This window comes from Trifolium pratense, linkage group LG2, assembly GCF_020283565.1.
Source record: "Trifolium pratense cultivar HEN17-A07 linkage group LG2, ARS_RC_1.1, whole genome shotgun sequence".
In the NCBI taxonomy this organism is placed as follows: domain Eukaryota; kingdom Viridiplantae; phylum Streptophyta; class Magnoliopsida; order Fabales; family Fabaceae; genus Trifolium; species Trifolium pratense.
The window spans coordinates 72879135-72894642 of NC_060060.1; the positions used below are offsets into that span (position 1 = coordinate 72879135).

Below are 15508 nucleotides of genomic sequence, written 5' to 3' on the forward strand. Positions count from 1 at the left end.
AATTCGTCTATAAAATCACACCAATAAAAGAACTTGATGTGTGGAGCAATAGAACGGCAACCAAATAGAACTTAATTTGTTTACCCAGTTCGGTCCAATAATGACCTAGTCTGGGGGAGAGAGCAGCCCATCTGTTCCACTATATCAAAGAGTAACTTTACAAAGAAATTCTCAATTGAGTTACAAGAATTAATACTAATTCTACCCAAAACCCGAATCTCTTCCCGTGGCCAAGAGACTCAATTTGATAAGTGTTTCCCAAGGTGTAATCAATCCCCTTTGCCCAACCCTAGAGTTATACCAAGAGACAACCCCTCTTGTTTCTCTCTAAAACCCTAGCCTTGTGTCGGCGGCAAATCCTAATTGAAAACCCTACATTGTTGCTCCCTTTCTCTCTCTTTTTTTTTTTATGAATAAAGCACTCCCTATTTATAGAAAAATATATGCCAAAAAATTAGTAACAAATCTGTTTTAAAATAAAACAAATTCAAGTCAGAGTACCCTCAAAGAAAATATTTTTTCCCAAAAAAACAGCAAAACAACACATGCTGTCAAAACGCGCTGCGCCTGGGCGTGAGCTCCCACGCCTAGGCGTGAGAAGGCAGAATTGATCCCAGTTCTGCACGCCTGGGCGCCAGCTCCCACGCCTGGGCGTGAGCAGGCAGAATCTCCTAAAAACATAATTTTCTGACTTCTTGTTACCGAGGTTTCAAGGCATATCCAACAATTTGTTAAATTAAAAAAAAAATAAAAAGAAAAGTAAATATGTAATATGTATTAAACCAAACCAACATCAATCATGATACTATTTTAACTTTTAAGACAAAAAAAAAATCATAAATATTTATTTCTAAAACATATTATTCCCAGCCGTTTAAATTTTTAATAATTAATTTTAAATTTTTTTGGTACAGAATAATTAATTTTAAATTCTGATCAACGCCAAAAAAGAATACTCACACTATATTTATATTATAGGAAGAGCAAAACTATCCTCCCCCAAGAGGGAACGATAACATTGGAGGCAATGAAGGACGTGGCACCGACGAAGGAGTCCTCTAGGACGGACATGAGAATCTAAATATAGTTTAACATATATAATACTATTTTTAAGTCAAAAAAAAAAAAATTAAATTACACATATATTATGTACTTTAAGTTAAGTAATTCAAATTTTTCTTTAATTAAGATATAATAATATTCAATATAGTACAACATATAATAATTTTTTGAGTCAAAAAATAAAATTATACATTAAGAAATATTATGTGTTTTAATTAAGAGGTTCAGATTTTTCCTTAATTAAGAAATATTCTTGACTATATAGGAGGTTTTACTTTTAATATGTTAGACGGTCTTAGGAAAAAAGTATTAAAATAAATTTTCTATATGTTTTAGACCTTTTTACCTTATTATAAAAATATTTGATATCATATCCGTTGAACAATATAGTGTATGTTTGTGTATAAATTTCTAAAAATTATAAAATCATATGACTAAACTTGATTTTTCGAAACTTTTATTTAATTAAGGGTTAAATATTTAATTAAAGGTTCTCAAATTTTGTTTTTAGTTCCTATAAATATTTCTTGTAATAATTTTTGGTTCTTGTTTTTCAGTCAACTTGTGTATGTGTGTGTATAATTTTTTTTTTTTTTTACTAAAAATGGTCAAAAAGAAATAATTTATTTAAAGTAGTCAAACATAATTCGTCATCTTCTTCTTTGATACATTACTTTATAATTTCCTTGTCTTAAATTAACCTTTTAGACTGCCTCATTATATGCTACTATAAATATGTTAACGTAGCCAACATGCTTTAACATCTAAGACAAAGTAGTCACAATTATATTTCTATATTTTTTGTGGCAGCAACATCATGGATTCTGAACTAGTCCACCCTTCAGGTGTAATTGGTTATGATGAAAATGGTTTCTCAGCACCCAAAATCACAGTTGCAGAAGGGAATGGAGAACCAAGAGCTGATGAACATCCACAAATTCCTGGTTGGTTTGCTGAACATTGTCCAATATGGCCAGGTAGGTTAATTAATGAAAAAATTAATCATTTTTAAGTTTCTCATTGATCAATAGCTTGTACAAATATAGTGTTAATTACCCTCCACTTAATGACACATGAATATGTATTAATATTGCAGGGGAAGCACACTTCTTGAAGGTAGAAAACACTTGTTTCCAAGGGAAATCTGAATTTCAAGATATGCTAGTTTTTCAGGTAATAATGATTTGATAACCATATACAGTAAAATACTAGTATAGTAGTATTATCTTAATTACTTGGCTTGATATCAAATTATTAAGCATGAAATTAATTAATTTAATTGAATTGCAGACATCAACATATGGCAAGGTATTTGTTCTTGATGGAGCACTCCAACTCACTGAAAAAGATGAATGTTCTTACCAAGAAATGATGACTCACCTTCCTCTTTGCTCAATCCCAAACCCAAAAAAGGTTTATGTTAATTATAATGTTACATAATTGCGAGAAATATTAGAATCCAAATCATTTCAATGTTCAACCTTGAAGTATGTATAAACCATGATTTGCTAAAATGTGTGACATTTTTATTTTGATTGTCCTCTTATTTATAGGTGCTGCTTTTTGGTGGAGGTGATGGTGGCATCCTTAGGGAAATTTCCCGACACTCTTCTGTTGAACACATTGACATTTGTGAAATTGACACTATGCTCATTGATGTGAGAGTAAAATAAAGTTTGGCATTCTTTTTGTATACTACTAGTTATCAAAAGAGTCAACTTAATGCATAGCAATATTATAATTCCAAAATAATCTACTAGTAGTAAATTAAAAATATTTTATATTTTTGAATTTGTCAATTTGTGGTCACTAAATTAATGAATTTGTCAATTTTATATTAATGATTTTTTAAAAAATAGATTTTAAAATAGATTGTTTACTTGTTTTATACTATACTTGTTTTAAAAAAAAATACCTTTTTTTTAAATTAATGATTTTTAAATTAATGAATTTGTATTTTGAAAATAGATTTTAAAATACCTTTTTTTTAAAAAATACTCTTATTTATGAGTCTGTTTGTTATAGATTTTTTTAAAATAGATTCTTATAGTGTTACATAATTTTGTGTAAAAAAATTTTACAAAAAAACTTTTTATAAAGGCTTCAAATAAAAATTTGGTTTGAATAATTATTCTTAAAATGTTATTTTATGTATTTGATCATTTTATTGAAACTTTTTTTTATATCAAAATTGCGAAAAAAAATCACTTAATTTTGAAGTTATTTCAAATAGATTTTCATAAAATTCATTTTCGAAATACAACTTTTTGAAAAAATTGTTATTTTGACTATGTTTTGATCTTCAATAATGTGTGTTTGTGTTATATGATGTCAAAATTAGTGTTTTAATTTTAAAAAAATAAATATAAAAAACTTGTAATATTTTGAAAAACGATTTTAGAAAATCTATTTTCAAAATACAAATAAAAAATTCATTTTTTTAAAGTTGAATCAAACAGCACTATATAAATAGTTTTAGACTCTTATTATTGGATTAATTAGCATGAACTATAGTATAAAACAAGTAAACAATCAATTAAACAACGGTCTTATATTATACGTGATAATATAGTCCAAGATTTTTTTGTTTTCAGGTTTATAAAAAATATTTCCCTGATATAGCTGTTGGATACAAGGACCCCAGAGTCAAGCTTCATGTTATAGATATAGATGGTACATAAAACATTATCCAAATATATAGTTCATTATCTCATTGTTATTATTGCAGTACGTAGTTTATGATGCTTAATTAATTGAAACTGGCGCAGGAACAGTTTTTCTGAATTCTGTCCCAAAAGGAACTTACGATGCAATTATAGTGGATGCCTTCGACCCAATAAGTACGTACCCTCTTTAATTCATCATCTTCTACTAATTTGTTTTGTACATATATATATATATATATATATATATATATATATATATATATATATATATATATATATATATATATATATATATATATATATATATATATAGTTCATGATATGCATGATATATCTATATAGTATCTATATATGTTTCTATAATAATATATGATTCAGGGCCTGATCATGAGCTATTTGAAACTCAATTCTTTGAATTGATTTCAAAAGCTCTTCGTCCCGGAGGAGTTCTATGCATCCAAGCTGAGAGCTTTTGGTACAAGTCCTTAGATATTGAACAACTTTTAATCAAAAGCCGCCAAATTTTCAAAGGCTCTAGTGACTATGCATGGACAAATGTTCCAACATATCCAAGGCAAGTGACCATGCAGTGCACATAGAAATTAACTAGTATACATCTCAATTATGATTATATAACTATAATAATCAATTCTCATTATTATTTTTTACTGATTCAGTGGGGTCATTGGTTTCTTGCTTTGTTCCACTCAAGGTCAACATGTGGACTTCAGAAATCCAATTAACCCAATTGGTCAAGAAAATTATGGGGTATCAAAGTACCCTTTGAAGTATTACAACTCAGAGGTAACCTCACTAATATAATAAGCAAGCATATATAGTATATTTTATTATATCTTCATTTTTCTTCGCTTCTTAATTTAAATATATATTTTTCAAATTTCAGATTCATTCAGCTTCATTTTGCTTGCCATCTTTTGCCAAAAGAAATGAAGCTAAGAGTGTTGCAAAAGGAGTTTGATGCTAGCAGGATAGGACATAGAGCAATAATAATGGAACCGGATAACTGCTGAGGATCCGGTTCCTGGTCATAATAATACCAACAATTCAACTTGCATCTATTCATAACCATTTCGGCAATAATCATTGATTGCTAGATACTATCATTGGTTTACTTTAGACTTTTATTATTATTCATGCTTTCTAATAAATTATGTTCTTCACAAATGTTTTTTCTATTAAGCTGAATAATGGAATCAATATTTTGGTGCAACTGTAGTACTAATGGAGTGGGCAAATAGATAGACGAATTGATATTAGAAAGACAAATAAGCACCATGTGAAGGAAACTGTACAATTTGTTTATTTTGCGATAATTTAAATAAATTAATCGGAACAAAAATAGCTATTTCGGAAGCAAGCTAACACCAGTTACTGGTAACTAGAAGCCATAGATGATTTATATTAATGCACTATCCCAATTTTGACTTATAATAGATATTATTTAATGTTTCAAAAAAAAAATAGAACTTATTTAATAATTCTTTTTTGACAAAAACACTTTTAAAGGCATTTTAAAAATGTATATGGAGATTTATACTAGCGGTTTTTATTACTTTTAATACTAAACAAAACATATTAAACATGATATTTGCAAACCGAAAACCGAAGCGGGTTTGGGAATACGAGACCTACGATTAGTTAATACCAGCCTACTTGCAAAATGGCGGTGGAAACTTTTGTCACAAGAAAATGAGTTGTGGAAAGATGTTGTTATAGCTAGATATGGAAGTGATGTTATTGGTAAAAGAAAACTAGGGGATGTAGATGTACCAAGACTTGCTTCAAATTGGTGGAGGGACCTATGTCATTTGGAGAACGGGTCTAATTGGTTTAGTCTAGCGGTTGGGAAGAAGGTGGGGAGAGGAGACTCAACATCTTTTTGGAATGAAGTGTGGGTGGGCGTCCAATCCTTACGGCAACGCTTCCCACATTTTTTTGGAATTTCTTTGCAACAACAAGTTGTGATTCAAGAGGCAGGAAGTTTGATTGATGGTAGATGGCAGTGGAACTTGATGTGGCGCAGGGAAATGTTCCAATGGGAGGAGGATCAATACAGTGAGTTAGTTGAAATTATCGCACCATTCTTTCCCTTGGATATTAATGACAAGTGGTTGTGGCTTGGAGATGGAATTCAGGGTTTTACTGTCAAAACAACATATCTGCAATTGGAGAATGTGGCAAATAATCGCAGGACACTAGAACCGATCGAGGTTTTTGTTTTTAAAAGGCTATGGGAGAGTGCTTCGCCTTCCAAGATACGTGCTTTTGTGTGGCAGCTGTTACTAAACCGTGTGCAGACCAAGGATAATTTATACAAGCTAAAGATGTTGCGAACTGATCAACAAACGTGTGTGATGTGTGAACGAAAGGCTGAAACTGCAGTTCATCTTTTCCTTCATTGTGATTGTGTGTCGAAGGTTTGGTATGAATTACGAGGTGGTTGGGTTTTACCTTGATTATTCCCCCGAATCTTGCTATCTCCTTTGCTATGTGGGCTACCTGTGTCACAAACAAGAAAGAAAAGGCAGGGATGTGTTTGATCTGGAATGCTTTTATCTGGGTGGTGTGGAAGAGATGGAACGATTCCGTGTTTAATAATGGTACAGTCACGGTTGAGGAGATGGTGGAGCAAATAAAGGTGGTGTCGAGGCAATGGTTCATTGGAAGGATTGCGAAAGGGCCGGTCGATTGTATGTAGAGATGACGGGGCTTGTTGTGCATGTCTGCTTCAAGGGCTGTTTTGTTTTGGCTGATGCTTTTTGTTTTCTGTGTTTTTGCGGTTTGCTATTATGTCTTGTTAGTTTTTTAGTTTTTTTTAGCATTTGTTGTTCCACTTTGTATACATCTCTTGTACAATGTTTTAGCTGTCATAACATATCTTATGTTATGAAGAGTGCTTTTAATATAAATTATGCTGCTCAAAAAAAAAAAATACTTAAAATAGTCTTCTTTCTTGATATGGTTAAGTACAGAATTGACGCATTACTCTTACTTAAAGGCCTAGGCATAAGTTTTAGGGTCATTGTGAGAAACAAAACATGTTTTAATTGAACGGTAATAAATTAAGTCTGCATAGACATAGGACAGTTATAATATAGAGCAATGAAAGTAGAACAGTTCAGCAATCTGTCAGCCAAGTGTTATCCCATATTTTAGCTCGAGCTAAAATATGTTTTCATCTCTAGTTGCAAAGACATTCATTATTGAAAAGCTTGTTAAAAGGCTTTAAATAGTATCAGGCTTTAAATGTCTTCAAGAACAAGAGAGATTATCTCTCTTATCTTCTCATTTAATGAAGGTTAAGGGTAATGTCTTTAAGAACAAAAGAGTTCTAATGGAAAGTATTCTTTGTATTGTCCAATGTGAGGCTACAAGATATGAAGAAATTCTGCCTTTCGAGTAGATGGTTGATTCGATTAAAGTTAACGAATCGAAGTGCTTAAAATTGTGGACTTAGAGTATTTTCTATCCTTCAAATGTGATTCGATTTCGACAGTTACAATGGTTGAGGGCCTTGGTTCATTTCAAATGCAGAAGGACGCGTGGCAGAGGACTAGTAGTTTAACGTTAAAGTAGTAGTTACTTAGTTTTTCTATAAATAGGAGTTTGTAAGTCGAAATAAGGGTCACAATTCACTTACACAAATTTTCAAACACTCAAAGTACCCATGTTAAAGCGAGAAACGAGTCATTCGAGAAAGATGTATGAATCAGTGAACCACTCTTTATCATTTGTAATTTTTACATTCTAAATGTAAATTTACTTTTCCTAAGTCTTTATTTTTAAAAGCATTTACATCTCTGCATTTAAATGGTTCTCTCATTTGAGTGAACTTGCTTTTTACTTTCATTCAATTTATGTCTCACACTTGTGTTTCATAAACTCTACTTTACGAATTAAACACATTGTTTTTTGCAAAATAATGATGTCTTTAATGATGAACATTCAAACCTCTTTTAATATAACGCATGAACAATTGTCCCGAGATTTACTAGTTGATCTCTCAAGTAATTAATTTACACTAGCGGTTGTTTACCAAAAATCAGTGTAAACAAATTGGCACGCCCAGTGGGACGGGTTGTTTTGTGTAGTTTTATATTCTTAAAAGAAGTTTGTTTTCTAAGAATCTTCATCGAATACTAAAACAATTGGTGTTCAAAGTTGTATGTTTTGATTTTGTATGCATTTGAGGAGTGGTAAATCCTTACCAAATTTAACTAGTGTTAAATCTCGATCAAAAATGGTTCAACCACCCAATAATAATCAAAACAACAATAACAATGTCCAAAATCCTGAGGGACAGCCAACACAAGCGTCCAATAGTAACGCTACAATCATGGCCAATAGCTTTGGAACATCTGGTTCGAGCGCACCCTCAGTGAGTTTTGGGAATATAGGAGTAACGGTTCCTTCAACGAGTTCGACCCTATCTGGGTCAATATCTTCGTTAGTGTCAAATATGGGAAATAATCAGCCAGGTCCTAACGATTTAAGGAACCCAATTCGATCATTTGCGCGGAATCAATCGGGATTAGGTATGCCAGAATCTCTGATGATGGGCTTACATCATTCTAATTCTAATCCTGAAGGGGTTACCATGCCTTCCCCATCAGTTTCTGTTGTGGGAAATAGGGCTAGAGATATCGCCCAACAAAATTTGACAAATGTAACCATGATGTCTTTTCGACAACAAATGGACGAAAGCAACCATGAAATGGTTAACACCCTAACTTCGCAATTAGGAACTATCTTGAATCCTTTAATCAATAATACAAACAACAATTATCAGTTGTTAGCCCACCAGATGGGGCGAATTGCAGATTTCTTTGGTACACCTGCAATGCCTAACCAAAACATTAACCCATTCGAAACCCAGCGAATATTCAGAACCAGGGTTTGCCCATTAATGATGAAGTTCCTGTCAATCAAGCGCCACAAGTGGTGCAAGAGGAACCACCAGTCCAAGTGGTGAATCAGGTTCAAGACCCGGGGATAGTTTTGGTTAATAGAAATCAAAATGCTGACGAAGTAGTCAGAAATGTGCAACGAAACAATTTTGCACAACAAGATAATTTGGCAAATTTAGTCGAAACGATACTGACCCAAAATGGTTTTAATGTGGGCTTGCACAGGCCCAATTTCGTTTCACCTTTGGTTGAATATGTACTATAGACTGAATTGCCAAGGGGATGGAAGATCCCCAAATTTACAAAGTTTGCTGGGGATACAACTGAATCAACAGTGGAGCATGTTGCAAGATTTTTTACTGAAGCGGGAAATTTGGAAGATAATGAAAATTTAAGAATGAAATATTTCCCAAATTCCCTCACAAAAAATGCTTTCACTTGGTTCACAACGCTTCCCCCTCATTCGATTCATCATTGGGCTCAACTAGAAAGGGTTTTCCATGAACAGTTTTACATGGGCCAGTCTAAGATTAGTTTGAAAGAATTGGCCAGTGTTAGGAGGAAAACACCAGAGTCCGTAGATGATTATTTGAATCGATTCAGGCTACTCAAGGCTAGGTGTTTTACCCAAGTGCCTGAAAATGAGTTGGTCGAAATGGCTGCTGGAGGCCTAGACTATTCGATTCGAAAGAAATTAGATACACAACATCTAAGAGATATGGCACAATTAGCAGATAGAGTGAGACAGGTCGAACGCCTTAAAGCTGAAAAGGCTAGATCATCGAAGTTTCAAAAAAGGGAAAAGATAGCCTATGTTGAAACAATAGATGATGAAGATGAATATGTGGTAAATTACGAAGACATAGAGGACAATGAAGTTAATGTGGCCGAATTAAAACCAGGCCCTCCCTATGTTTGTAAATTGCTAAAGCCATCGAATGGAAAAAATCCTGTCGAACCTAAAAATGATAAATTTGTTCCTAAAACATATTCATTCGATATAACTAAATGTGATGAAATATTTGATTTATTGGTTGCTGATGGCCAAATTGTTGTCCCAAAGGGGTTAAAAGTGCCTCCTTTAGAACAACAAAAGAAAAGAGGTTTTTGTAAATTTCATAACTTTTTGGGTCATAAAACCTCACAATGTGTTCTTTTCAGGGATCTTGTTCAAAAGCCTTTGAAAGATGGAAGGCTGAAGTTTGGAGAGAAGCCCAAACAACAGATGAAAATTGATGAAGATCCATTACAAATATCAGATGCTTCCTATGTGGAACCAGTCGAATGCTTAATGATTGATGCCATGGATTTATCTGGTGGCGCACAATTAGTTTCTATTCCAGAGAATGAGTACTACGAAAAGATGATAGTAGTATATCCTGGGGCTGAAGAGGAACTAATAGATTTCTTATAGAGGTGTAAACTCAACAAATATGAAGTCATGCTCTGCCCAAGGTGCAGTGCAGTATTCGACAAGAAGGCTACTGAGGGCCTCAACAAGTTTATACCTTTTAGGACAAACAAAGAGAATTGGCCAAGATCAAGGCCAGTGAAAAGACAAAATGTGGCGCATGCTAAACCAATGCATCAAAGGTTAGGCAATCCAAATACTTTTATGCCATCCTACAACACACCAATGAACAAATGGGTTGATGGTCATGCATCAAACCTTGTCAGAAATTCTGTTGATAAGGGGAGTTCAAGTAAGAACCGGTCGAATCAATCTGTTGATTCGAAGAAGTATGCTTACAGAAATAACTACATGGGAAAGAATCCCATGACACGTACACAATGGCGCAGGCATCAGCGCCAACAAAAATTGTCACTTCAGGGGGTTCAGAAGGCAGATGATAACAAGGGAAAACAGGTGGTCGAAGCGACCAGAAGGCTAATAAAGGAGAGATTGTCTCAACCTTTGGCTGATCGAAAGACTGATGACAAACTCGAAGAGGAGAACATGGAAGATAAAGATCTTCTTGATTCAGATCCTGAGTTTGATGTGCTGGTAAATATAGTTTCCATTCTGCCTGCTGAATATGACGTGTGGTCTGAAGTAACTGAAGGAGAGGATGAGTTCAATGAAAGTGAATTGGCTTTACACAAGCCAATGTGTTATTATGTTATGAACAATGGCTGCCTAGAAGAGCAAATGGCCAATTTTGAAAGGCCAACTGAGGGAATGAAGAATCATTTGAAACCCCTCTTTATTCAGGCCAAAGTTAACAATGTGGGGGTCAACAAAGTGTTGATTGATGGAGGGGCAGCAGTAAATCTGATGCCAGAATTCATGATAACCAAGATTGGTAAGTTCTCTACTGACCTGCACCCTCATAACATCGTTCTTTCGAATTACGAAGGTGAGACTGGTTTCTCACTGGGGGCAATTCAAGTCGATGTAGCAGTTGGCAGCACTGGTAGGCCAACTTTGTTTTTGGTTGTGGCATCAAAGGCCAATTACAATCTGCTTTTTGGAAGGGAGTGGATACATGGCGTAGGAGCGGTGCCTTCGACTCTCCATCAGAGGGTAAGTATTTGGAGAGAAGATGGTTTGGTGGAAAATATCGAAGCCGATCAAAGCTATTTTAGGGCTGAGACACACCATATAACCAAGCACTCTTTTGACAAGAACAGGGATATGCCTATGCCCCTGCTGATAATGTCTATCATTCCGTGTTTAATAATGGTACAGTCACGGTTGAGGAGATGGTGGAGCAAATAAAGGTGGTGTCGAGGCAATGGTTCAATGGAAGGATTGCGAAAGGGCCGGTCGATTGTATGTAGAGATGACGGGGCTTGTTGTGCATGTCTGCTTCAAGGGCTATTTTGTTTTGGCTGATGCTTTTTGTTTTCTGTGTTTTTGCGGTTTGCTATTATGTCTTGTTAGTTTTTTAGTTTTTTTTTAGCATTTGTTGTTCCACTTTGTATACATCTCTTGTACAATGTTTTAGCTGTCATAACATATCTTATGTTATGAAGAGTGCTTTTAATATAAATTATGCTGCTCAAAAAAAAAATACTTAAAATAGTCTTCTTTCTTGATATGGTTAAGTACAGAATTGACGCATTACTCTTACTTAAAGGCCTAGGCATAAGTTTTAGGGTCATTGTGAGAAACAAAACATGTTTTAATTGAACGGTAATAAATTAAGTCTGCATAGACATAGGACAGTTATAATATAGAGCAATGAAAGTAGAACAGTTCAGCAATCTGTCAGCCAAGTGTTATCCCATATTTTAGCTCGAGCTAAAATATGTTTTCATCTCTAGTTCCAAAGACATTCATTATTGAAAAGCTTGTTAAAAGGCTTTAAATAGTATCAGGCTTTAAATGTCTTCAAGAACAAGAGAGATTATCTCTCTTATCTTCTCATTTAATGAAGGTTAAGGGTAATGTCTTTAAGAACAAAAGAGTTCTAATGGAAAGTATTCTTTGTATTGTCCAATGTGAGGCTACAAGATATGAAGAAATTCTGCCTTTCGAGTAGATGGTTGATTCGATTAAAGTTAACGAATCGAAGTGCTTAAAATTGTGGACTTAGAGTATTTTCCATCCTTCAAATGTGATTCGATTTCGACAGTTACAACGGTTGAGGGCCTTGGTTCATTTCAAATGCAGAAGGACGCATGGTAGAGGACTAGTAGTTTAACGTTAAAGTAGTAGTTACTTAGTTTTTCTATAAATAGGTGTTTGTAAGTCGAAATAAGGGTCACAATTCACTTACACAAATTCTCAAACACTCAAAGTACTCATGTTAAAGCGAGAAACGAGTCATTCGAGAAAGATGTATGAATCAGTGAACCACTCTTTATCATTTGTAATTTTTACATTCTAAATGCAAATTTACTTTTCCTAAGTCTTTATTTTTAAAAGTATTTACATCTCTGCATTTAAATGGTTCTCTCATTTGAGTGAACTTGCTTTTTACTTTCATTCAATTTATGTCTCACACTTGTGTTTCATAAACTCTACTTTACGAATTAAACACATTGTTTTTTGCAAAATAATGATGTCTTTAATGATGAACATTCAAACCTCTTTTAATATAACGCATGAACAATTGTCCCGAGATTTACTAGTTAATCTCTCAAGTAATTAATTTAAACTAGCGGTTGTTTACCAAAAATCAGTGTAAACACCAAGCTGTATAAAGTCAAAGTTACAACGGCTCCAAACCCAAATTACAACAATGCCCTTTATTAGCAAGTAAGTAAATCTTCATTAAGTGTAGCCACGTCACAATACACTCACTTCGGTTCATAAAAATATTCCATACACTTTAAAATTAGGCGTGTTAGCTGGTAGGGGGTGATCCGTTCAACTCGGCAGTCTAATTCAACCCAATTCACATTTCATTTGGATTTTGGATTCGTTTAAGTGCAGGTTCAATATGAACCAACCCGTTAATCGTGGTTTTGTTCAGGTAATAAGTTTATGTTCTAAATCCATAAACCCCGTTAATTCAACCAATTTTAAAAAAAATTCACATTTATTATATTTTATAATAATATAGTTTAATATTTTTATGTTTTAAATTTTGATAGAATTTCATGTAATTTCAATTGTTTAAATTTTAAATAGTAAAATTTAGTCTAAATTTTAAAATTTTCATGAAATAAAATGTCATATAACTATATATTATTTTGAGAATTGTTTATAAAATTTATATGTAATGATCCATCCCCCCAACTCAACTCGCTCATTATCGGATTGGATCAGTTCGAGTTTAACATAAAAAATACGAATTTTACATCCAACCCATTTATCTTTGATCAGGTCGGATAGCGGATTTGGCTAAAATCGGCTCAACCCGACCCACTTACACCTCTACGTGGATGAGATGATTCCGATCTATTCTACTTTAATCAATGTCCTAAATTTAATAATTAATTTCAATATGCAACAATGTTGAAATTTTTTGGAATAAACTGTCACCCAATTAAATTCAACAAAAAATTTAAGGATTGGTTTCAACAATTATATATGTGTGAAAGATACCGATATTAAAACTCATTTTTATCTTCTTCTTTTTTACGAAAATGTGTTTATAGCATTTTATTAATTAAAATGTGTTCAATACAATTTGGTATATTAACTAAAATCTGAAAACTAGCTGACAATGTGGCCGCCTTAACAAGTTTATGGGCAACCTCATTTGTTTGTCTTCGCACAAACTCTACACTTGAGTTTCTATAATAGTTGTAAAAAATAGATTTACAATGCTCAAAAATCACCTCAAACACTGTGAAGTCACATTTGCTCATAAACTTATTTTTTTGTAACACTAGAGTCACTAGAATATAAATACACTCAAATGTATCAAATATAATAGGTAATCTAACTCCTCATATTTAAAAGTGTGTGTTTAGCGACTATTTCCGTCCTAAGATCTTTTTGTAAAATTTGGTTATTCCAATTTTCAAAGTTTAATTTGCATTAACTAAATTTTTAAAGTTTAATTTACATTAATTAAATTTTCACAAAAATACTTCTAATTAAACAAAAAGAAGTAAAATATAATTATTTCTCTCTCTCTCTTAATAATTAATGTAAAAACAATTTTTCTTAATTCTTGTGGTTTTAAGAAAGATGTCTTATATATTGGGACATAATGAAAATTAACTACTCTATATTTTTTTAATTGTCGTTTGATTGTAGATTTAGTGAAAAAAATAGAAATTTATTGTTATATTAAAATAAATATATAATCCTATCAAAATAAAATAAAGGTATAATAAAAAGAAAATATGCAAAAATAATCTTCATCAATTTAATCTTACTTTACTGGCCCAAAACGACACTTAAAAAAATAAATATAGTGTCTTTTAAAAAAAAAATTAATATTTTCTTCGGTAAACTGATAGGTGTAGCTGACCGAGTCACTAAATGATTGGGTTTAGGAACTTAATATCCGTTACGTTACGGATATATAAGACAATTTATTGCATCATTTCCTCAACTACGATTAACACTACAAAAAAAAAAAAAAAAAAAAAACACTACCAAACGCCGCAACGGCATGGAGATGGAGCTTGATTCATCATCATCACCCGGCGTTGAAGACACCACAAACACACGCTGTACCTTCTGCTGCTTCGGTTCCCGTCGTTCCACCACCCTAAACTTACCATGGTGGAAGCGCGTGCGACCCACATCATGGTCCGAATCTCGCTCTGACTCCCCAACGATAACCGCCACTTCCGGTCAACAGTGGTACTCCCGTGGCTTCATGAAAATCCGCGAGTGGTCGGAGATCGTAGCAGGACCACGCTGGAAGACGTTTATCCGACGGTTCAACCGGAATAGAAGCGGAGGTTTCCGGCATGCCGGAAAATATCAGTACGATCCTTTGAGTTACTCCTTGAACTTCGATGAGGGACAAAACGGGGATTTCGAAGATGATTCTCCTGATAGATTTCGGAGCTTTTCCACCCGTTACGTTGCGGTGGTTCCTCCTATCAAGTCTGTTTCGACTGATTTGGAACAGAACGTCGTCGTTTCCAGCTGAGAATTGGAAATTAGATTACCGTGATTGAAAGCGTGACGTCATTTTTTAAATTTATTTTTAGAAATTAAGGTGAAAATTTTGAAGAAGAATTATGATAATAGGACAGGTATTTCATTTGTTAATTTTTTTATTTTATTTATTTACAGTATAGTTTTATATTTTCTTATGTACATTTTCAGTTGTTTGTGAGTCAATTTTTTTGGGTCCTGTTTTTGTTTCCAGAATGTAATTTTTCAGCATAATTTTTAGAATATTCTTATTTTATGTGACTGAATAGTGAATACTAGTTTGTTTCCAGAATATTCTGCATATAAAATTTCATAATCACTATCATGCTTAATTTTAA

General features: G+C 33.2%; 3 protein-coding genes and 1 pseudogene across 3 annotated transcripts; all 4 read left to right on the plus strand.

The window, feature by feature from the left end:
• The first annotated feature begins 1879 nt into the window (after positions 1 to 1879).
• LOC123905404 (spermidine synthase 2-like) lies at positions 1880 to 4707 on the plus strand. Its single transcript, XM_045955005.1, has 9 exons — positions 1880 to 2039; positions 2159 to 2235; positions 2353 to 2475; positions 2616 to 2720; positions 3657 to 3735; positions 3831 to 3902; positions 4107 to 4302; positions 4406 to 4532; positions 4633 to 4707. Exons 1-9 carry the CDS (start codon positions 1880 to 1882, stop codon positions 4705 to 4707), a joined length of 1014 nt encoding a protein of 337 aa, XP_045810961.1.
• Positions 4708 to 5266: 559 nt separating this feature from the next.
• LOC123905405 lies at positions 5267 to 6205 on the plus strand. Its single transcript, XM_045955006.1, has 2 exons — positions 5267 to 5291; positions 5358 to 6205. The coding sequence occupies exons 1-2, from the start codon at positions 5267 to 5269 to the stop codon at positions 6203 to 6205; spliced, it is 873 nt and encodes a 290-aa protein (XP_045810962.1).
• Positions 6206 to 8442: 2237 nt separating this feature from the next.
• Positions 8443 to 10070, plus strand: LOC123905406 (annotated as a pseudogene).
• A 4548-nt stretch (positions 10071 to 14618) lies between these two features.
• Positions 14619 to 15269, plus strand: LOC123906951. Its single transcript, XM_045956985.1, has one exon. It carries the CDS (start codon positions 14674 to 14676, stop codon positions 15160 to 15162), a length of 489 nt encoding a protein of 162 aa, XP_045812941.1. The 5' UTR covers positions 14619 to 14673; the 3' UTR covers positions 15163 to 15269.
• The last annotated feature ends 239 nt before the right edge of the window (positions 15270 to 15508 follow it).